This window comes from Conger conger, chromosome 1 (genome assembly GCF_963514075.1).
Source record: "Conger conger chromosome 1, fConCon1.1, whole genome shotgun sequence".
NCBI classification, from domain to species: Eukaryota; Metazoa; Chordata; class Actinopteri; order Anguilliformes; family Congridae; genus Conger; species Conger conger.
Window position 1 is genome coordinate 9,607,394 of NC_083760.1, and position 24,297 is coordinate 9,631,690.

Genomic DNA, 24,297 nt, shown 5'->3' on the forward strand with positions numbered 1-24,297 from the left:
TAAAGATAACGTCAACGAGAGGGAGGGAATTCAGAATCTAGTGTCTAAAAATAGAACATTTTTCCCAGGACCAGAGATGCAATGGCAGTTGGCTATCAGGAAATTCTTATGAAATATCCGCATTGAGCTGAATATGTTCCAATAGAACGAATGCAGCTGAGATGACGCCGTGATTGTAAATCTTGTGTGTTCTGATAAAATTCCCATTCATTCCCAATGAAAGAGCAAATTGTTCATCCTCCTCGACGTCTCCGCGTTTAGACTGGAAAATAGAAGGGAAAAAAACCCGGGTGCAGGAAAAAGAGGGGGGTAGAAATAGAAATAGCCCGCGCAAATGTCGCTGACTAAATTCGTCCCCTCCCAAACAATGACCGATCTGGGCGCTGGACTAAGAAGCGCGTGAAATGGGAAGGGTTGATGCCAAGCAACGGAGGCTGAGGGAGGGGCGATGCAAATAAAGAGCGGCGCTCTGATAGAGATGCCCCAGGTTTCTGTGAAAGGAGCACTTGCGCGTCTGAGAGTGAGCTAGAGCGGCGGAGAGAGAATAGCATTCCTGCAAGCTTCCAACAACAAAATAAATAAATAAACGGGTAGCATTGAACAATCAAAACCATGGCATCGAAGTGTCCGAAATGCGAAAAGACGGTCTATTTTGGTAAGTGTCCTTTGATGTTTATTTTTTCTTCATTATAAGCTGACCGTCAAGTACTGTAGGAGGCGAGAATAAACATCCGCCCATTTTTGAATGGAAGGGCGGTTTCAAGCGGACAACCACGGACAATTGTGATAAATCCTGACACTTGTTATCTGATATTTAGCTATGAATTGCGAATTATACCGTAGGTGGCTACATACCAAGTGAACAACAAACAACGTAACCAAGTACAGGTAGCGTTAGCAATGTTTATACAAAGCAAACTAAACGAAGCCTGTTCTGCAAGCTTGTTCGCCTGGCAGCATTATTTGCATTGTTAACGTTCACCTTTATAACTCTAAATATGCTTTCAGGGATTCAGAAATGTATGATAAATGGCTATCTTGTTTATGTTACTAAGCAAGCTTCGTAGCTAACTACTGTAGATCGCTGGCATAGATTCCATGTTTCATTCGATATGATGGGCTATATAAATAGATGCACAATAAATACAGAATTTCCGATACATATATTAAACCTATTAGGAATGTAACACTTAGATGTTTAAAACATATTGGGGAAATATATTTAACGTTTTTAGAATGTATGTATTCTTTCGTTTGGGGAATACTGGGAAATCTAAATATTAAACAAGCTACTATCATTATTTTACTAGTTGCTCGTTCCTCAAATTAATTAAGTTGATTATCGTTGAGTTTTTCTCCTCATACTGTAAAATACCTTTTACATTTGAGAGGTCATTAATGAAGCTTAATAAGTCATGTTTATGAAATCACTCAAAGAAACAAATGAACGGTGGCCTAGATACATTAATATGTATTACGTGGCAATGCAACGAAAATAAATAAATAAAGACATACGTCGCAGCTGTAGACTCTTTAAAGCACCACAAATTGGCTCATTTGTGTACGCATCCCTATCTGTGTGCGTGCACACGCGTGAAAATAAGATTTCTATTCAGAACTGATCGGTCAGCTTACAGAGAAGCCTGTAGCTTTCACGCAGGGTTCACACTGAATGAGGTTCACACTGAATGTGATGTGTCTGTCTGCGAGCGCTACTGTTCATATATTCGGAAAGGCTATTGTGCCAAGTACATTGTCTTCAAATGGACTGAATTATTTAAGATAACAGAGACACGGCCCAGTGATTGTGGGTCTATTTTTAGTCGATTACAAAAAAAACCGTCTCGAACAGGTTGTTTTCTTTTCGCAATAAACCCAAGAGTTATGTTTTGTGAACTGTCCAAATAGAGATATTCTGTAGATCCCTGCTGGCTTTTATAATGTGAATTTATTGAGGTTGTTACATTCTGCAGTATTGACCCCCGAGGTAATTGTCCTGTAGTTTTTCACTGCAATTTGTGCCATGCTATTCCTGCACTGACTATAAGTCGCCCACGAGTAAATGCACACTTCCTGGATGTACCCGACCAAACCAGGACAATTGTAGATATTGGTTCACTGTGCCCATCCATGTTCATTTCCTCTACTCTGAAGACGATATGACCAAGCATTTGTGTTCATTCACTGTTGGTCTTTTGGTTAAGTTGGAAGTTTTGGCAGTGTGCCTTGGAAATTGAAGTGCCCTGATTGGACATGTCATACGCAGCGAGTTCCAGTGAAATGTGGTTCTTCTCATTCGCTGTTAAACAGAGTGACAGCCGATGAACAGAACATGACTGTCTGCACAAAATGCCAACGGCTTTAAAGCCAATCCATGACCTTTTGCTTTCTTTCCTACTGTGTGTCAATGCAGCTCTAAGCCCGCGATAAACCATCTAAATGTCGGTACAGTGGGCCTTTTAATTGAGAGGCTGACTAAAAACGAATGGCTTCCTTGTGTCGTATTAATATTTCATCAACATGATGGCTGTTGCGAGAATTAATTTAGCCTTTCAGCCACTGGTAGAACCTGGCCATTCCAGGTTAACCCCCGAAGCTTAGACTGTTCAGAAGAACATAAAACAACTTCTGAAGTAGGTCCAAAGCAAGCTATTCCAATCTGTGATTGTTATTGATGGGTCTAGACTGAATGATTGCACTGTAATGGTAAAAAGGCAGGTCACCAGGTTCTTTAGAGAGGTTGCTTCCATGCCATAGAGAGGAAGCGGAGACTCTTTTTTTTGATATGTCAGAGAAGCTGAATTGGTTGGGTGACTGTGGGTCATAATTATAAGGCCAACTCGACTCTGCACAATGTGCTGCATTGTATAGCAGCAAAGTGTCCGGAAATTGTGTTTTTGTTTTTTTAACTGGATCCAGCATTCCAGGAAGAACATACCAAAACAAAACTCATAAGAGCAGTAGGGTTGGAAAATCCTCAGGGGTACTTGAAGGGCGAAGAAAACAAAGTTCACAAGTCAAAAGAAGGTGTTGCGTGCGCGCGTGTGTGTGTGTGGCCTGCTTGGTGCCTCTTTTAGGCATGGCCCTCCCAGAATGTGTTGATAAGCTTCTGGCCAGAGCCAAGATGGATCCGTTGGTCACAACACGCTTTGGAACTAAAGATGTACGGGTAGGTCAGAGCTTTGGTACTGTTGGACTAGCGCAACCATGGGCAGAACCTCAACTGTCACAGGAATTCTCCTGGAGCACAGCCTAGCCCAGGGAGGCAGGTGCAACGCTGTGTTGCTATGCTATGTTCCTGAAGGAATGTGGGGCATGTGGGGCTCCTATTGAAGCCTGTCAGGCCAGTGCAAACAGGATGAGTTAGGTTAGTCTTTATCCAAGGGCACACATGCCCTGGGTTTGTGCGTCTGTGTATGCTTGTACAGGTAGTAGCTGTTGAGCTGTTATACCAGCCTTGTGAGGACCAGTGAACTTAAAGTTTATAAAGGACAGTCCTGAGAATAGGGACCTACGGGTATATTATTTTTATTAGATTGCGTCCTTAAACAAAAAAAGGGTCTTGCTTAAGGTGCAATAAATAATCTGCAACATTGTAGTAGAAAAGGTAGTGTTTGACGAGTGGTTTGCTTAATTAAAAACCAGGAAAAAGCTCTGTTTTATTACAATAATATTATAGGTTCAGCAGATTGTACTCTGTACCTTCTGCTCCAGGGAAGTGGTCACAAAAAATGTGCAATAGACAGTGATGGCTTTCATGATATATACCCTGGGGTACTAGAATAACTACGGGAGATTATTTCTTTTACGTTTTTATAACCCTTTTTATTCAATTTTGGAAACTCCATTTCATCCGTAATTTATCCTCACAGTCCGAATTGTTTCCTGTGGGACCAATTGTATTATAAGAGAAAGAGAGGGAGATTGTGATCATAAAATCTTTGACTGCTTGGAGGACATTGCAGGACGGCTGACTCAAATCAGGCTTAAAATACTCTTTAAGTTTGGATTCTTTTACCACACTTGCATAAGTACCACATGAGTGACTAATTAAAAACATGAATCTGCAGAAATGACACATTTAGCAGTGGATTTTAAAACTGGCTCCTGCGTAGAAATCGTTGATGAATAACAATGAGAGAATCACATCTGAGCAGGCTTTTGGGTAGACTGGTTCCCCTAGGGGCCTATTTTTGCATCTCCTCCTTCCTTATTTGCGTAATTAAATGGCCTCGATAAAGACATGAGTAGCAGAACTCGTATATTTGCGAAACTCAAAACTCGCGGTGCAGTAAACGGTTTAAAAGTTTAAAATTAAAAAATGTCGATGGAAGTTTTTGAATTTGAACTGAGAGGAGTGGCTGACTCCTGGCAAACGAGGAGTTAAAATGGCCGGTGTCTGAAACGCTGAAACGTTTCGACATCGGGCTCGGGGTGAGAGGAGCGCCCCACCACTCATCCCTAAACTCCTTATGGTTCTTGTGTTACCCCGATAAGAGCCGGATCTGTCATGGGTCTGCCTCGGCGGCGGGGCCGAAACACAATTACATAACGGAATTACCGCGCTGTCAGCAGCTGATTATCCCGCGGCCCAGTAATGGCCCTCCACTCGCTCCGCTGGGGGGAAATGCAGGCAGATAAGGCTAACGGTGCGCAAACGGCACTTTGCGGAGGTTGCGCCCGAGCCGTTTTGGAACGTCGCAGGAGGCCCCCACAGCGATTGGCCCCTTTTCCTGTCTGAAATCGGGGGGCCGGTGAGTGCCAGCTATTGCGCCGCGATACTTTCATTTCCATTATCTAATGGAGGCCCTGGAGTTATTGTTGCTGTTTTTGGAAGAGGCATATGCGATCCATAAACCTTTTAAGTACTGTGTACACACCACCATTTTCCATTCTAAAAAAATAAATAAATAAATAAAAAAATAAAAAAGTTTTGTTTTTTAATGCTTTAATGCTGAGAGATTTAACAGTCACTTTTACCCCTGTGCGTACATCTGTTGGGCTGCTGTTGTGGTTCTCACCGGACTGAGTTTTCTGCTTCAGTGTGTCCTCTTGTCTGTTGGGATTGATACGGTGTCCGAGGCACCACATAGCTCTGGATTTACAGCTGTGGTAATACAATATGGCTGAAACAGCCACTGTATCTGCTACCCACCTTGACCAATATTTTACAAATTATAGTGTTTGTGGAAATGGCCTCTTTCATCACGTTGTCAGAAACACCTGGGTGTTCTTCAGGAGGTCATGAACCTTCTACCCGACTGCTTTCACCAGGTAGTTATTAAAATGTTATGTCTTCCCTGAACTCTGTGAACTCTGTGTGTGTGTGTGTGTGTGTGTGTGTGTGTGTCCCTCTCCAGAGAGATCCGTAAAGCTCAGTTTACTGCAGTTTGGACTAGTTCGGTTAAACTGGGTTAAAGTTTCCACACATCTGGTGAGCCGCTGTAGCACTCACACATCCGCCATCGTACAGGGGAAGCTGAACACCACTCTGCTCCTCGATCTGCTGGATTGTCTGCCATCCCTGACAAATTAGGAACGATGATAATCATGTGACTGCCTGTTCACACATGGAAATGTGGAAGGAATTCCACTCTTCCGTGGGCCGGAACGCCGGGTGGTTAAACGTTAATGCGCTGTGATGAGGGGGTAGACCATCACTGCTTGCATAATAGCCTCCCTGTCCATAGCTTTTAAAGGAGCTGGCATTATCAGTGTTGGTGTTTGTGGCTCTTAAAGGGGGTTTTGTCTTTGTAAAACCTTTTATTGTTACACAACACTAGTAGAAAAACTCATTTTTACCTACTGTATGCTGTATATCTTGAATGAAAATCCTGTATTTTGTTGGGGTTTTTTTTGTGTTTTCTTTGGCAGCCGTTATAAATAGGAGAGGGTTTAGAGGGTTTTCCCTGTTGAACCAAATGCTTGAAAAGGTGATTTCTAGATTTGGATGATTTCTCATCTGGCTGATCTTTTGACTTCGATGAGGTTTTAGGAACTCCATATCCCAGAGGCCATTGCAGCACAATCAGTGCTGACACCTTACACTAGAGTTCAGCCGTTTGAGTGCTGCGTGAAATGGATCTGGGCCTATTGACTGCACTGGGAGCAGGGAAAGAGGTCTGGCAGGGGGGGCCCTGGTCTGAGAGGGAGGGGGGCCCTGGTCTGAGAGGGAGGGGGGCCCTGGTCTGAGAGGGAGGGGGGGGGCTCTGGTCTGTGATGCCTGAACGAGCGGCCCCTCAGGCTGACGGCAGTGGCAGAGGCAGTGGGTCATGAGAACTATGAGCAGGCCAGGAAATGGTCTGACCCACAGGACCGAAATGCGCTTTAATCACAGCCGGCCCTCTCCTTTCGCTGAGGGGGAGGTGGGGCGAGGAGCTCATCCCCCCCCTTCCATCTCTCTGCTTACTCACTCACTCTCTCTCTCTTTCATCCCCTCTTCACCCATTCATCATCTCCTGCCCCCTCTCTCTCTTCCTCTTTCAGTATCTTCCATTATTCCTTACCCTTCTCGCCTCAATCCCAGCTCATTCAAAATCTTTCATTCATTCTTACTCTCCCTCCGATTCTCTCTCTCTCTCTCTCTCTCTCTCACTTTCACCCTCTTTCTTTCAATATCTTTCGCTCATTCTTCCTTATCCTTCTCTCTCATCCTAATTGACAATCTTTCATTCATTCTTACTCTTCTTACCCTTCCGTTCTCTCCCCTCTCTCTTTCTCTGTCCTCTCTCTCTCTCCTCCTCCTTTCCATAGCTTCAGGCTGTAAATTCCTCCCTATGCTTAAGTTAAGTAAAGGGGGGACCTATTTAAACCCGGCCTGTGAAAGTACTTCATGCATCATAATGAGTGCTGACATCTCTATTCGAGTAGCGCTGCCCTCTCACTCGCCTCCACGTTCGGCGCACAGCTCCATTTTCTGCTCCGCTGAGCTAAGCCCCGGCCCGCTTATGTAACGAACTCTCCCTGCTGCGTCCCGCTGTTATCTGTGTCGTGATGTCACGGGGCGAGACTCGCGCGTCTCTCGCGAACTCTGCGTCGAACTCGCTGAGAGTTCGCGGCCGTACCGTGAGAATCGATAGCGCCGGCGCGGGTATTGTTCGTTTAAAATTACCGGCACGGAAAACACTGGCTCTGTTAACGATTTACCGCTGAGCGTCAACGAGATTTGTGCGTTTTTCGTTTGCCAAAGCACCCGTTAGTTATTCTGTTTCTAATTCAGAAGGATGTGTGTCATTAGCTGGCTAGTTTTCAAAAAAGCTTTTGAAGTGGAAATGTAGGCCTACTTCCAAGCTTCCATCTGTGATGTTTTTTTAAATTTATTTTCTTTAAAAAAAACACTGTAGACACTCATGATTTCTAAATTAAATGTGTGTGCCGCAGCTTTGGGTAGAACTTGAAATGATCTTCCATGATCTCAGCAGCCCTGGGAATCAGGTGCACCCAAATTGCGCTAAATACTTTTGCATCGTGCATGGAATTTTTTTTTTTTTTTTTTGACCTAGATATTGAGTATGGGTCTTTGTCTATATGTAATGAACCTCAAGTATTTGCGTTTTTTCTTTCTGGGTATTACTTTGATAACACAAAGACATATTAATAATATTGTTTTATTCATTTTCCCCACTGTATTATGAACATGGTATGAGTAATTCTGTAGGCGATCCCAGTCGAGCTGCTTGTAAGCACTTCTTTATGCACACGGTTAGGAAAAAGGTCAAACCTTACTCCCAACAATCAAGTTGATGTCATTCATTTAACAGCAACGGTACTGTAGTTTTCATTACAATAGCTTTTGAAGCACAGTACAGCACAGTCATTGGCCATGTTGAATATACCAGTGTGTCAAGAAAACGTTATGCCTTAAACCAATTCAAAGCCATTTTAATTTTATTGAGCGATTTGGCACATAGTGTATGTGGAATTTGGCGGGGCTCGAACCTGGGTCTCTGAGGGGAGATGATGTCACCTTTAGCAGAGCGGTTGGGGACCGCCATTCAGGAGGACCACAATGCAACACTGCTCCCCTCCTTCCACAGAGAGTGCCCTCACACTCCCCTGCCACTTCTGACACCAGTGTAACAGGGATCTGGTGAGGCTCCAACTCTGGGGGGTAGTTCACACAGCAGGATTACTGAGTTCACTGAAATACTGAACTGAGTGAAACCTGGCAATGCTTCTTTTTACTTCAGTCCATTTTTCAGATTTGTGAACTGATATACCCCACCTGATATACCCCCCCCCTCAATATACCCTATCTGATATACCCACCTGGTCTCCTTGAAGAGAGGCTGCTGCACTCACTCAAGCTGAATTCAGTGTTGGGCAGCCTAGAGCATACGGCTGCAGGTTTCATGCTAAAGGATCATTACTATATTTTGGATTACAGTAAAGGAAGATTGCTGTAGTATTTCATGAACCATAAAGAATTCTCACAAAACCTCATGTGAATCTCCAGCAACATCGTGTATACAAAGCCAACAGTACCGGTCATAATACAGTTGCAAATACTGTTCATAATAGTAATATATCAGTAATATTGCTTTTAAAACTAATACACAGACTCCGGAGCATATTAATACAAAGTTAATATTAAACGACCATTACTGTATTTTGGATTACAGTAAAGCATTATTGCTGTAATATTTCATCAGCCATAAATAATTAACACAAACTCAGCAACATAAACAGTACTAACACTACTGCTAAAAGTACAGTTTAAAGTGCTGTTTATAACGGTGATATCGCTGTTAAAACCAGTAAAATTCCACACAGTGCCAATTAAGACCCTGCGTCTTTACATTTTGCCTTCCCTGAGCTCTACACAGTATTTCTCTTAACATTACAGACATTAAATAATTCCAATTAAATAAAACATATATATTTTTAAACGCAATGTTTTTTGTCTTCCAAGATGCTTGTATTACGTCGACAAATACGCGTGTCTTTTCTCTTTCTGGGTCCCGGGAGGTTAGAATGCATTTGCAGCTCCTGATGTGATGTCTGCTGGGTCTCTGGCGACAGGGCAGGGGCCCTTCCCTGCCGTTAGTCCCGGCTGACGTCAGGCGTTACCTGGCCGTGGGGCTCGGGGAGGTTTGGCGGAGTATCGTGGGGCTGGGTGGACGGGGCCAGCGGTGATGTCATCCCGGCTTCCTGTCCCCGGGGCCACGCTGACCGGCTCAGACAGGAAGTGGGGAGCGGCCGCCGCAGGGCTCCCGCCAGTGTGCGTCACGGCACGGAACCCGCGCGGCGGCTCCGCCTCTGGGCACCGGGGGGGGGGGCAACGCTTGCCCGAATGTTGCATCAGCCTGGGTGGGGCTCCCTCTGTGCCCACGGCGGGAGCTGCCAGACCCAGCAGGGAGGGGAGCGCTTCACTGGGGGAAAGAAACGCTCGTTTGGGCTCCGTTGTGAAAAACAAGCCAGATTTTTTTTGGGATTTTTCCACATGCATTTGGGCTCTTCCACGCTAACTGCCGTTACAGCTGCAGGATATTTGCGTTGGTGAAGTCGAATTACCCTCCGGGCTGAATGACCCTATCGGTCTCTATTATGCATCTGTATTGCACTTGCGTTCGTAATGGCCGTTACCGTGCCCGTTAAATTAAATTGAATTAATTTGATTCGTAGAGCATATTTCTCAGAAAACTCTCACGAAGACGCATTACCGAGCAAACAAAGGAAGGAGGACTGGGCAAAATGTAAGCCCAGATCCCCGAATAAAGCAAAAAGCGAGGTAAGAAAAATAAACTCCCCAGTGGGAAGAAAAGAACACTGGTGAGCAGTGGTGAGAAAAAGCTCCGTGAAGAGGAGAAATCTGCGAAGAAACCAACTCTAGAGGGGGAGCCCATCCTCTGCAAGGTGTAAAACAGAAGATGAGTGAAGTGGGGAAGATGAAGGGGGGGACTCTGCAGTAGTGTCTCTCATATGGAGAGCAATCCCTGCTATGACCAGCCTGATATCACCAGCTACCAGCTGTTTCAAAACATAGCCTGAGCTGGTCAAACCATGATGAGCAGGGAGCTGGTCTGAACTGGTCAACACAGCTACCAGCTGTTGCAAAACATAGCATTTATTAAAGCAGGGATGCTTTTGGTGTGAGGTTTGGAAGACCCCCCCCCCCCCCCCCCCAAAATAGTAATTCCATACATCCAGACCTTGCTCTCGTAATGTGGCATCTTCCCAAAGTCATGAAACCGGTTATGTAATTATCTTATTATTTGGCTTTTTTGGCCACGGCAGGAACATATCAGTGTGTGTGCCCATCTGGCAGGGTCATACAGAAGGGGGGAGGGAAGGGGAAGGGGGAGGGGGTGCAGGAACAGGATGGCGGGGGCTGAGGGTGGCGGGGGGGGAACAGATGGCTTTTTATCACTGATGAGTGAAATAAGAATGAGCGCAGCTAACCATGTAAACATGAGGAGAAGTCAAGCTGGAATTTCACTAACGCAATGGGGTAACTGTCAAATGCCTTGCCTCCTATCCGGCTTGCCACACACCGTTACCCTTAATCCATCTCTGCAGTATGAGCATAGTAGCTTTTAATGTGTGCTCCAGCGATCATCTCAATGAAAAATATGCATATAAAATTTTCCCATTTAGATACTTCTATGTGAATGTTGGCAGTAAGAACTAAGAACCTTGACTGTACTGTGATGGTAATGTAATGTGGCCTAGACGTTGATTTGTATGTAGGTGTATGAAGTTATACGCGGTGACTGTTTTCACTGTTACGGATGGAAAATCTGAAGGACTTACCCTTTCATTGCTGGAAATTTCAGCCTTTCCGCCCTGAAACCACACCCTTCTTAAATTCCACTCACGGACAAATATAGAAATATATATACTGTCCACGCTCCCAATTCCATCCCACAAACCTCTAGATGGCCATTTACATTGGGAAAAGATATGTAAATATTTTTAGTTTCGAAAGAGTACAGTTTTTTTTTTTTTTTTTTCCAACGTACACATTCACTGGACCTTTTTGTGATGAGAGAGTATGTGAGAAGGCGGTACACTGTAATGGCAACAGCCTATTCCCCAGATGGCTAACACCGTTTCCTTGGAAACATTATATATATTCTATTCTGGAATAGAGCTGTGTGCACACAGGGTCCTCTCAGCGGTCTGAAGGTGTGGTCTGAGCACAAGCTTTTCCCCTTTTACTCACGTTACATCATGGAGAGGACGCAAGGGCCTCTGCGTGGGAATGAGCAAAGCCAGATTCCCCAATCAGAGAGCATGCTGGGAGTTCATCGGAGTAAATGCTGCTAATTTCACGGCATAACACCACAGACCTAAACACTGAATGAATCAAAGACAGACTTTCTCTTTCTCTGTCTCTGTCTCTGTCTCTTTCACTCGCCCTCTTTCTATGTCTGTGTCTCTCTCTCACTCTCTCTGTCTCAGTCTCTCTGTCTCTCACTCATTCGCTCTGTCTCAGTCTCTCACTGTCTCTCACTCTCTGTCTCACTCACTCGCTCTCTCTCTGTCTCACTCTCACTCTGTCGCTTTCTCTCACTCGCTGTCTCTCTGTCTCTCACTCACTCCCTCTCTCTCTGTCTCTCACTCACTCCCTCTCTTTCTGTGTCTCTGTCTCACTCCCTCTCTTTCTGTGTCTCTGTCTCACTCTCTCTCTCTCTCTCTCTCTCTCTCTCTCTCTCTCTGTCTCTCGACTCTGTTTTGGTGCTGCCCCTCGTCACGGTTGGTAATTAAGACGCTGTAATTAAGCGGCAAGAAAAAATAATCGTCCATCGGGAACGTCCCCCAGAAGACCTTTGTTAAATTACAGGTTCCAGGCGATTATTATTTCCCGTCGTTAACGTCTGTCTAATTACAGCCACTGTTTTTGCCATTAACCTAATTCTGATCATCTTCATGTCCCTCGCTGGGCAGAAACCCATCTGCCTGAACACAGGAACTCTCACCTCCCTGCAATTACTGTCCTAATGAACGATTCTCAAAATGACAACAGCTTATTTCTTCTTATTTCTCATCCACACAGTCAGGGCACACTGTTCACGTCTGTGGATAATACTCCATTGAGCCTGACAGAATATGAGTGCATTAAAAACTTTGGAGATGCACATTAAGCTGTTTTCCCAGGAGCACAGGACCTGAGTGGTCCGTATTGAGGGTGACTTACAGTGGTTCTTATTTATTTATTCATCCACAGATTTAATTTAGTTTTCTCATGTCAAATGGATTAAATCCTGTCTGATTTGATTACCAGTGAAGGCGGGCTTCTGCTTACTCTTTCCATAGAGGGGGGAAAATAATATAAAGGACATTGCTGTCTCTTCAGACGTAATTAATCTTTTGCTGTTCCGGTTACACACAAGCTATTTTGGAGCTTTGAGCTCTCTGGTTCTCATTTGGCATACATTGGCAATTATCTTCCAATGAGGGGAAGAATTGGAGATTGGACTCGTGGTTTAAATCCATCCATCCATCCATCCATTATCTTAACCCGCTTATCCAGAACAGGGTCGCAGAGGGGCTGGAGCCTATCCCAGCATACATTGGGCGAAAGGCAGGAATACACCCTGGACAGGTCGCCAGTCCATCGCAGGGCACACACACCATTCACTCACACACTCATACCTATGGGCAATTTTAGACTCTCCTAATCAGCCTAACCTGCATGTCTTTGGACTGTGGGAGGAATCCGGAGTACCCGGAGGAAACCACGGGGAGAACATGCAAACTCCGCACAGAGAGGCCCCGGCCGACGGGGATTCGAACCCAGGACCTCCTTGCTGTGAGGCGGCAGTGCTACCCACTGCACCATCCGTGCATGATTTAAATGACTTCTCTAAATTGGGATGACCTTGTTTGACAGTGAGGTAACTGAGACTCAGATGGAGCTGGTTCTCTTGTGCTTTTGTCTGTTTTATGATTGGGATACTCTCAGATATAAAGTGACAGTGGAGGTATATTTTTGTTCTTCAAGGATCAAATTTTGCAAATGTACCGTAATGTTGTCGTTCGGTACAAATGAGTACTTTGCAAGCAAAAAAGGTACAAGTTAATTATATATTGCTGGCTAGGGGCACACTTTATGTACCTATTTAGGCACTTATCCCTGGTTCTGATTTGCACTTTACGACGTCCTGGATAAGAGCGTCTGCTAAATGACTATAATGTCACGTATAAGCATTTGTACCTTTTTAGGCACTTTTCGTAGTGTGTACAGTACAATGTTTACAGGCAACATTCAAACCAACTTGACTGGCACATAGAGGAGGGCAGCCCACTGGAAAATCCAGTTAGGGATGTGGAGTGGGTGGGGTGTGGGGTGTGGGCTGGGTGTGAAACTAGGCCAGCACTGGCACATGTGCAGATGGGAGGGTGGGGCGGGGGGGGGGGAGGGGGTTGTCACCAAGCAGATGAGATCCATCCAATGCTGAGGGGGTTAAATTCAACATGTCACTGTGACAGCCTCGTCCGTCCTTGTTGCCATGGCAGCATGGAAGAAAGAATGGAACTGTCCTCTTTTGTGCGTACAGTATGAGTGTGTGTGCGTGAGTGCATGGGTGGGTGCGCGTGTGTGTGTGTTTGCGTTTGTTTGTGTACACGGTGATAATCACAACATACTGATTACAGTGCCACTGTTACGTGTTGTATTCATTTGCCTAAATTTGGCGTACGACACTCCGAGAGCTCATTAACGAACCGTGGTAATGTGTGCAAACTGACTGCTGATCAGGCGCGTGAATGTTTTGTTATGGCTGGATAAGTGCGCTGCAGAACATAGGCACAACCCTCCAGTCTGACAGACCCCGCCCCATTTCAACCCTTTAAGCTGTGAGGTCACAAATATGGGATTACAATGTTCTCATCCGAACATTCTAATGCTGGTGTAACAATCACTTCCGGTGATGGAAAGCAATGGAGTTCTAGAACACTGACTTGACTATTCAAAGGGGTAAATAATAACAAAAAGCTGAAGTTCTGTCTGCAGTCAGTATTTCCCTAAATGTGCGTAATCTAAACAACATGAATAACAGAATAGATATATAGATTTTATGTATGGGTCTGTCACATTTTGCACTGTAATGACATGTATCACTTTCTTTTATGTAGTATACTGTATATATGAAGGTGTAGCTCTGCTAGTTCACTAGTGAAGAACAGCGAGGTGCTCTTGGCAGGTTACCCTGGCAACACTCTGAAGTGAACCTCAAATTAAAATAATTATGTTTTGCCCTTGACTAGGGGCTCTTTAGCCTTTTAGCTGACTGGTAATGTGTTCATCTGGAATCTTTGGACAAGTGAGAGGCTGGGTTTCAAATCCCCTCAGGCAAACCCCTAACCTGCTATATGTAGGTGCCATTTTCTGAAACAAACATCACTGTGCCAAGAGAGCCAAACAAGATTTTAGCTATATCTTAGGCTGTGTCATTTCCATTTTCAGATGCAAAGCAATTCTTTCTTGTGCCACGTGAACAGAAGATTGTTCAAGGCTCGGCTTAGCTCACGTTTGTGACGACCCAGCTTTTGGCACACGTAGGATTCTTCAACTGCTGCCAGCTGGGAACATGCTTTCACATACTACACAGCAGAGCGTTTCACTGCATTCAACATTTACATTAACTATGCCAGCATATGGGGCCCTGGGGAATAGCGCAGGTGATTGCATTTATTTGTGCATGTTAGATTAAAGGTGAGCGTGTGTGAGCGAGTGTGTGAGTGACCGTGTGTGTGTGAGAGCGTGCGCGGGTGTGTGTGTGTGAGCAAGCGCGTGTGTGAGCATGAGTGTGTGTGTGTGTGTGTGTGTGTGTGTGTGTGAGATAGAGTGAGCGAGTGTGTGTGTGTGTGTGAGCGTGAGACTGTGTGTGGGTGTGTGTCTGTGCGTGTGTGTGAGCGTGAGACTGTGTGTGGGTGTGTGTCTGTGTGTGTGAGAGAGAGTGAGCGTGTGTGAGCGAGCGCGTGTGTGTGTTAGTGTATGTGTGTGTGAGAGTGTGTGTGTGACTCTACACACTGCAGACACCGCTGTGCTCCAGGAGCTGACCGGCTCCTGTCCCATCTCTCCTCTCACCCGACGCCTGGAGCAGAATCCCATTTACGCGGTGTTGGATGTTCTGAGCGTTGCATTAGGGGCTGAGTGGTGCTTTCAGCGGGCCGTTGGCGTAGCGACCGCCCCCTCGTCCCACGGAAAGAGGCAACAGGGCGACCGGAACCGCTTGAAATCGGCGAGAGGGAGCAGGAACCGCTAATGCACTCATTATTGTTATTGAGAAAGAACAATCTATTCACCGCGTCCCAACGCTCACCTCTGCTCGCTCACTCTGTGCGCTTTTACAGCTTAAATGGTGTCTCTGAGTGATGTAAAATCCAGCTATGCCAACTTGAAAATTGAGCTGATCAAGTGGGTCATAAGCAGGTCTAGTTGTGTATGAGCTGGTCAACCAGCTATTGATGGTAGCTTGTCTTGTCTGAGCTGGTAGCTGGTCAACCAATTAACAGCTGTTTCAAAACATAGCTCGAGCTGGTCAAACCATGTCAAGCTGGGAGTTGGTCTGAACTGGTCAACCAGCTAAACCATGTTGAGTTGGGAGAAGGTCTCAACTGGTCACCCAGCTACAAGCTGCTTCAAAGCCTAGCTTGTGCAGATTTTTTTTCCTGCAGGGCAAAGACCTGTATGCAACAAACTGTTTTTGTCCCAATACATCCTGCTTCTAGCCATTGAAATACCGGGACATATCAGGCCTAACTGCCACTGGCTTACAGGGACAGATTGGGACGTCCAGTTATGGCATTCGGTGAGAGGGGCTTGAGTCTCATGCTTTGGGAGATCAGTCATCAGTAACATTTTATATGTGCTGTGTTCTGCAACATTATGCGTGAAGTTGCAGATTTTTAACGGCTGTGCCCCGGTGAATTTTACAAGTGTACGGGAATCCCTCTGCTTTCCACTGTGCCGGCCTGGAAAAACAGCTGCGCTCGCAGTACAAATGCTGTCTGATTCCTGAGGATTTCCTGTTGAGCTAATGGTGTTTTTTAAGGGGTCGTGTTTGTGCTTGTCGAGCTGTCTGGTTAAGAGGGGGTTCTCTTTCATGTGTGAGTCCATCTCTTCCTCCATTTCTCTGGACTCCCTCCCTCTGTCCTGTTTGTTCTCACAGATAACATATGGGCAGTGTGTGTGTGTGTGCGTGATGTGTGCATGCATGTGTGAATAGAGACCGAGAGATTGTGGTACAGTATTTGTTTGTTTGTGTGTGTGCGTGTGTGAGAGAGAGAGATTGGGGTACATACAGTACAGTGTGTGTGTGTGTGCGTGTGTGAGAGAGAGAGAGATTGGGGTACATACAGTACTGTGTGTGTGTGTGTGTGTGTGTGTGCGTGTGTGAGAGAGAGATTGGGGTACATGCAGTACAATGTGTGTGTGTGAGTGTGTGAGAGAGAGAGATTGGGGTACATACAGTACAGTGTGTATGTGTGTGTGTGTGTGAGTGAGAGAAAGATTGGGGTACATACAGTACAGTGTGTGTGTGTGTGTGTGTGAGTGAGAGAGAGATTAGGGTACATACAGTACAGTGTGTATGTGTGTGTGTGTGTGTGAGTGAGAGAGAGATTAGGGTACATACAGTACAGTGTGTGTGTGTGTGTGTGTGTGTGTGTGTGTGTGTGTGTGAGAGAGAGAGAGATTGGGGTACATACAGTACAGTGTGTTGAAGCTGGTGCGACACACACACAGCTGCTGGTCCCTGTGAGTGATTGTCGAAGGGTGGCCTGCACTGAGGATGATGAGGGACAGAGAGTTTACTGAGGAAGGCCCTGTCTCGCGACGCTCCACCAAGATGTCCGCCCCTGTGAGCGGCTTCATTTTATTTGGGCTGTGCTCTGCTCTCAGGGTGATGTCACTGCTGATATTTATGGTGTTCAGCCCTGCTCTTTCCTGTCCGGTCTATTTTCCTGACTTCCTGTGAAACGTCTTCGTAACAGTCCGTCCAAAAATAAATAAAATGGAGCTGACGAGAGTAAACCGCGTAGCCTCATAAAAATAATTCAACTCTTTTTTATTGAAAGCGACAAGAAGCGGATTGTATTTCAGACACGATTCACAGGGTGAATGAGATAGATGGGGAGTGAGGCACTACTGAAGTCCCCAGAGGACCCAAACCCCCCCTTTAAAAGCAAAACAAAAAACACCCTGTTGTCCCTGTGCGAGGACTGAGAGGCGCTCTAAACAGATCTGCAGAGGGAGGGGGTGGGGTGTCCTCTTTGCCCAAATCGGGCCCTCAGTATCCTCTCGGCTGACAAAAACGGCTGTTTAATATTCTGTTAGTGGCTCCCGGTCTTGCAGGGCGCTCTCGCTCCTTATTCAGATGTTTATTTTACACGTGAAACGGGCTTTGTGTCTTCCTCCAGATCGATGGCATTGATTCATGTGAACTGCTCCGGTGTGACGCGTAGTCTACATCAGCGGTGTCCGACTCCAGCTCTGGGGGGCCGTGGTGTCTGCTGCGTTCAGTGCGTTTCACCACGGGTGATTTATTAAGTCATTGATTGGCTAAAGAGTCCACTCGCCTTGTTCTGATGGCCTTGCTTTGGCTGCTGATCGAAAGAGAACCAAAATACCTGCAGACGCTGCAGCCCTCCAGGACTGGAGTTTGACACCCATAGGCTACGTAGAGGAGGGGTTATTTCTTTGAAATCTTTTTCTGAACACAGACTTTTGTAAATTATTAGTTTCCTATTTTTCAGTATTTCCGATGTTTCTTAATTGTGTTTGTGTTTTGCGCCTTGTTCTAGCTTTTCTCCGTGCCACTGGATTCAGTCAGGAAGGTGACGTGGTTCACAGTGAAGGGGGAATTTCACAGCAAACATTCAGTGACCCTGAAAGGGGGGGGGGGGTGGGTGAAAACAATGCCTGTTCTCCAAGTGGAACAGAGGGGAGGGGGGGGGGGGCGGAGGAAGCAGGAATTTCGGGCCTGTCCCATGTGCACAGTGTCGATAAGGGAAGGTGTTTCCTCTCATGTGGGACCAGGCCCAGCGGCCGTCTCATTGTGTGGACACAGTGTTAAACTGGGAGAGGGTATAATTAGGGCCTGCGGAGTGTTCTGAAAGGGGACGGGTCGGGGAGGACTCTGGGGGTCACTGCCACTGACGCTCCTCAGTCCAGCTGCACTTTGGGTCTATCCACCCCTCCACCCCTCCACCCCCAGACATGACATCATCCCTCCCTCGCTGTCCCACATCCTGCTTCTCCTTCGCCGCACTACGGATGCCCCCCACTCGTTCCCCACGATCCTCCGGTGTAGGGTAGCACGGCGTTCCTCGGCTCTGCTCCTGCGCGGAGCTGCGTAGGGCTGGTGTGTGCTACGGGTTTGCCAGGAGAATGGGTGGCAGCTTTGTTTATGCAGTACTGCGCAAGAGGCTGTGCTGGATCGTGATTCACCGCTGCATGGGTGCTGTTGGCTTCTATTCAACATTTACAATGTATAGAAACACTTAATTGATTATAGTATTATTCATTTTTTAAATATTAGTTGTAAGTATCTGTGGAGGCGGCACGGATGGTGCAGTGGGTAGCACTGCCGCCTCACAGCAAGGAGGTCCTGGGTTCGAATCCCCGTCGGCTGGGGCCTCTCTGTGCGGAGTTTGCATGTTCTCCCCGTGTCTGCATGGGTTTCCTCCGGGTACTCCGGTTTCCTCCCACAGTCCAAAGACATGCAGGTTAGGCTGATTGGAGAGTCTAAATTGCCCGTAGGTATGAGTGTATGAGTGTATGAGTGTGTGAGTGAATGGTGTGTGCCCTGAGATGGACTGGCGACCTGTCCAGGGTGTATTCCTGCCTTTCGCCCATAGGATAGGCTCCAGCCCCCTGCGACCCTGTTCAGGATAAGCGGGTTAGGATAATGGATGGATGGATGGAGTAGCTGTGGAGTGATACTGTTTGCGAACAGGCTGTTTTTGAATATCTGTTGCTGTATCGCATTTACCATCACTGTGTTCCATGTGGTCTCTGCCAGTCAGCATCCAGGATCAAAACAACCCCATTTTATAAAGTTGTTAAAATGGTTAATTGCCATGTTAAGTTCTTTTGAGGTGCAGCTGTTGCACCAGAATGCTCTACATCAGATGGAGTTGCAGAAGGAGGGAGTGATTTGTCCAGTTATCGAGAACTGAGTTAGCGAGATTGGGGAATTGGTGGTACATAGAGAAACCCTGTGCTGTTTTTGATGTGTGCCATGGGATTTTTAATGGCCTCAGTGAGTCTGTGCCAGGTTAGTGTGAAAGATGTTTGTTTCTCACTGTGATCTTTGCCTGGGCAGAAAACTGCCCCCTGCAGGTTTCTCTTGGAGGTCCATCCTATCCAAGTACTTTCTCAGCCCCGCCCCTTCTTAGTTTTAGCTGTCAGACAGGAGAAGGGTGATGTGATTGGCTGGCTACACCAAAGAGACATCGTCTATCTATCACCTGCCTTCTCAAGACCAGAGATGTAAAATCCAGGTTCAGAAAGTAAAAGTGTTTGGTTCCAATCACCTGGATTTGCCAATTGGCACAATTCTTCAGCCAGGACCTACTTGGGGCTCTTATTTTTCACCTTCTTACTCTTTTCCTTGCTCCTTTCCTTGCTCCTAGCTCCACCGATCGGGGGAGCCAAGAAAGGGAAGCTTGAAAAGGAGGCAGGTGAAAGACTGGTGAAACAAGAAAACTTGAATGAGGCTAATGGGATGTCCTGGTTCCTTCAGACGTCCGTTTGAAGTCACGTCAGTTACAGATTGGGCAGATGTGTGACAGATGAGGAGAGGTGGATCAGGTCCATCATTTATACATCGGGCATTCCAAAAAAATACTTCCACAAAGGATGGGCTTATGTTTTTCTTGCTCAAGAAATCTTTGGGAGCCTCCAACTTATAGCTCCTTGAAAGAACAGATTGAAATGTCTTTAAACATGGCGGACCTTGATCAGTTTCCAGGTCAGGCAAGGCACAAGCAGAGAAGCGGTGAAAATCTTGGTGAAATGAGCTGGCTGAATTAATGGGTGGAAAAACATGGCAGGACTTCTACTTTCTAGACCCCGGGACTTTCCACCTCTTGTCCAGACTAAACGGGTGACAGTGTGACATAGTGGTGAGAGAACTGGGTTCACAACTCTACGAAAGTCACTGACTTGACTCCCAGGAGGGGCACTTGAGCCGAATCGCTTCAGTAAATATGCAGCTATATAAAGGGACTGTTTGTAAATAAGCATGCCTGCTGCTACTGTAAATGTTGTGACAGTTTTAGGCTGCAGCCCCAGAGTTGTTATGTATAATACTTGCAGGAAGAAGTAGGTTAAAGAAGCTACAGCTGCTGTAGCGGGAGTTCGGCGAATTGAGCGAAAACCGTGTGAATTCCTTCCTTTTTGACTCCACCGGTGTGAAGTCTATCACTTTTGTTGTTCCAGTTTTTACATTTCTAACGTTGTTTCCTCTCCGTCTCTCTCTCTCTCCCCCCTCTCTCTCGTAGCTGAGAAGGTGACGTCTCTGGGGAAGGACTGGCACAAGTTCTGTCTGAAGTGCGTGCGCTGTAACAAGACGCTGACCGCCGGGGGCCACGCTGAGGTGAGCCGGGATGGGGCTTGGGATTGAGTATGAGGAAACGCGACTGCCTGTATGGGTCCATCCCGATACTCCGAATTACCCTCGTCTCCTCCTATTCAAAATGTTTTGAGTATTAGGACGCACTCTAGGTCTCAGAAGTGGCCATACTTTATGATTTATATGCTTTATTGACTTGTCTTTTTTGAGACGACCATGTTGGGACGTCTTCCCTTCCAGAAACGGTTCCCATCTAATGGCCACAAAGCAAGTGGCGAATAAGTCCCTTTGATGCTGAGGACCTACTTTTCTATTCCCGCTTTTTGCCAAATAAATACTTGTTTTTGTAGACTTGGTTGTTTGAAGATCAAGTAATAAAATATACTTTTGATATTTTCAGATTTATAGTGAGCGCTTGGGAAAACATTTTTTTCCATGTAGTTCTTGAGACAAATGTAAGAATAAATAAACGGACTAAAAGCAAGTTTGGCCGAACGTGCCGTCTTGTATTGGCATGCTGATGAGCTCTGTGGCTTTTTTGTGTGAGATCTGAGAATATCGTACCACAGAGAGAAGAGGAGGTGTGGCACAGCACTGGGGTCACACGGATCCCCTCTCTGCTGTAAAACAGCCCAACTCAAAGCCACTCCAGCTGTGTGTGAACACTGGGTACAAAGTGTATCCATCAAAAAGGGTTTCTACCCCACGGGTGTTCCCAGGACCTCTGTGGCTGTTTGGAAACGTTTTTTTCGGCACACAGAGGGGCGCGGTGTTCTTTGTTTGGCGTCTCCTGCTGTGGCCTACAGACTCAAACATGCAAGGTCACGCCGGCGGGCTGGTGCCAGCGCTGGGGCATCAGCGGCGACAGGAAGTGCCTACAGAGAGGAGCTGCTCGTTTACGGAGGCCCGGTGCCCTCCTGGTCGTATGACGGGGGGGGGGGGGGGGGGCACTGGCATACAGCTGTAATGAGCGAGTGTATAAACAGGGCAGTGGCTTCTGCACAGACCGACTTATAAGCATGACCCATCAACAGGAGGATACATCAACAGAAGGTCACATCCAGCACATTAGGAAGCCAAGCTTTTGGATGTCAACTCCATTTTATGATTTTTTTTATGGAGGCAGTTAATTCTGTGGGCTGTAAAAGCTTCTTGTTGTGACACGTTGTGGAGTTGTGTTGTACCTCGGGAGGTTGTTCGTTCGCTTGTCACCGCGGCATCAGAGCGGGCGGGACAAATCCTCCCCCTCGACGTTCACTGAAAACCGTCTCGCAGGCAGGTGCGCGAAATGGCTGTTCCCCTTTTCATGTCCTGTCTTTTGTAATATTCATCCAATCCTCCCCCCTCCCTAGCAGGACTCTATCTCTGGATCAATCTTTTCCCTTTTTTAATACAGAAAGACTATCCCACCCAGATCGCAGTGATCCTTGCTCTGCCTCTAATCTCCGTATGATTACATCTCCTCTGTTTCCCCGGGCTCTGGCAGGATCTCCCAAATCCCGCTGCTGGCCGCGTTGCCATGGCGAGGCCCGGAGTCCGCTCTGGCCAATCGCAGCGTTGCGTCGGCGCTCTGAGGATTTTGGGGTGGGAGGGTGGGGGGAGTAGACAGGTGGGTGGTTTGGGTTTCGACGCCAGGAAAACTGGACAGTGGGAGTGCCGGAGTGCATTGTGGGAAGGGAGTAGAGCGATGCGCCTCTCCCGTGGAGGACTGTGTTTTGACTGGCTGCGGGGGCCTCGGTGCTGGACGATAGAGAGGGTTTGTGACTCCCTGAGGCGTGTGGCAGATGGCCTTTCTCTCAAACATTGGGTCACAGCAGCTCCCCTAATACCCTGCGTTATATCCTCAGTCTTTCCTAATCCTGCGCCTCGAGTGTTCGATGCCAGGCTCGAGTTTTACGAGGTGGACCGGGGGCTGGGGCGACGGAGGCTGAAAGGGGAGCTCCCACACGTCTGGGTGCAGGGACCGCCGGGAATTCTGGGAAACGAGTGGGCCGGGACATTGAATCCTTCAAGTTAAGAGGGGGCGAGCGCAATGGGGGGCGGGGGGCGTGTGGGGGTATACGTCCCCCGGGGCGGGGGTGCAGAATAAGAGCCACAGAAAGGGGTGCACTATGAGGGGGACGGGGGGGGGGGCGGTGGTTTGGGAGCGCCCTCAGTGGAACAATGCGGCCCCTGTGTGTGCAGACGGGCAGGCTGGGAAGCCCATCACTGGCGCTGTGATCCGAACGGATGCCTCCGTACCTCAGGTGCCGCTGTGCGTGACCGGGGAACGGGAGACGCGTTTTCCTCCTGTCTCCCATCGGTCCCTGAAAACGCATTACCGCCGCGGGGAGCGCCGGGCTGGTTCGGTTACCGCGGCCCGTGGGTTTTTATCGCACGTGGGCCAGACGCACGTGAACGTGGCCGAGCTCCTCGTGCGGGGGGGGAGTCAGAGGTGCATTGTGGGTGCTGTGTCTGTGCCAGGTTTCCTGCTCACGCCCCAGCACTGGCATCAACTGCCCCCTGAGGGGAGTTCACATATCTGGGGCTTCAACTCCACCCGACAGGCTGTTTCCCTGGCAACGCTTATCTGGGGTGTGTGTGTGTGTGTGTGTGTGTGTGTGTGTCTGCCTGTCTGTCTGCCGTGTGTGTGTGTGTGTGTGAACATTCAAATGTTCATTCGGCCTATTGCTTGCTAGATCCCTACTGGTATGCTTTTTCTGCTACTCAAGTGAAAGACATCAGAATGCAACTGAAATATATTTGGGCCCTTATAGCGCATTTTATAAATGTGGACCGAAATACAGAATTAAAATGTGAGTGTGTGAGTATATCAGTATATCAGTGTGTGAGTGTGTGAGTATATCAGTATATCAGTGTGTGAGTGTGTGAGTATATCAGTATATCAGTGTTTGAGTGTGTGAGTGTGTGAGTGTGCGAGTGGTATGATGTGATAACTCTGCTTCCTCCCCCCCCCCCCCCCCCCTCTTTTGGGGTCTCTCTGTTTAATTCATAAACAGCGCCCGTCTCTTGGTAACCGCCACTCTTATCTCGGGTGGGAACCGTCTGCGCTCCCTGTCACGGGGACCGGCTCGAGTGGACCGCGGAATTGGGGGAATGCGACGGACAAACGGTCAAGAGCTTAAAATGGAAACGGGGGACGACGCCAAAAAAGCGCTCTGAATCGCATACCCAGACGCGCCCGCTTGTTTTTGTGAATCGGCCTCGGAGTTAAATCTGTGCTTGGGCATGGGCATGAGTGGTATGCGGCCGTGCGCTCCGCTAAAGCAGATTGCCTTTATGCTATTAGCAGGGTGGTGTTAAGAGTAAAGGTGATTTTAATCGCAGATAGCGCTGACCTTTGACTGCCTCACACCGAGCGGTGAGCCTTCAGCGGCTCTTCTCATTGGTTGATCTCTTGTCCCTGCAGCACGACGGACAGCCCTACTGCCACAAGCCCTGCTACGCTACCCTCTACGGACCGAAAGGTGCATTACACCGCCTCAGTGGTTTCTGCTCATTTGTGTCCATTTCACACGTGAAAAATATGGGCTCATTCCAATCGCTTCCTCCTCCTCTTGTCTCTTTCTCGCCCCCTGACCCGGAAATCAATCGAGGGCCGCCATCTTTAAGGACATTACAATCCGTTAGAAGGAACATTTAAGTAGGAAAGTTCTCAACTGGAGTTTTTAACTTCTTTCTAGTGAAACACTCGCGCATGCTTTTGCGGAAGTATTTTGTCCTAAAGCCCTGATGTATAAATGATCGACCTGTGGGTCCACCTCTCCCCATC

General features: G+C 47.2%; 1 protein-coding gene across 1 annotated transcript in view; it reads left to right on the forward strand.

Moving 5' to 3' along the window:
- Positions 1–386: 386 nt before the first annotated feature.
- The window catches only part of crip2 (cysteine-rich protein 2), a 28,575-nt gene continuing 4,664 nt past the window's right edge, over positions 387–24,297 (forward strand). Inside the window, exons 1-3 of the mRNA XM_061260444.1 lie at positions 387–655; positions 20,455–20,549; positions 23,935–23,992. Of these exons, the coding sequence (XP_061116428.1) occupies positions 613–655; positions 20,455–20,549; positions 23,935–23,992 (196 nt within the window). The 5' untranslated portion in view covers positions 387–612. The remainder of the gene's footprint in view (positions 656–20,454; positions 20,550–23,934; positions 23,993–24,297) is intronic.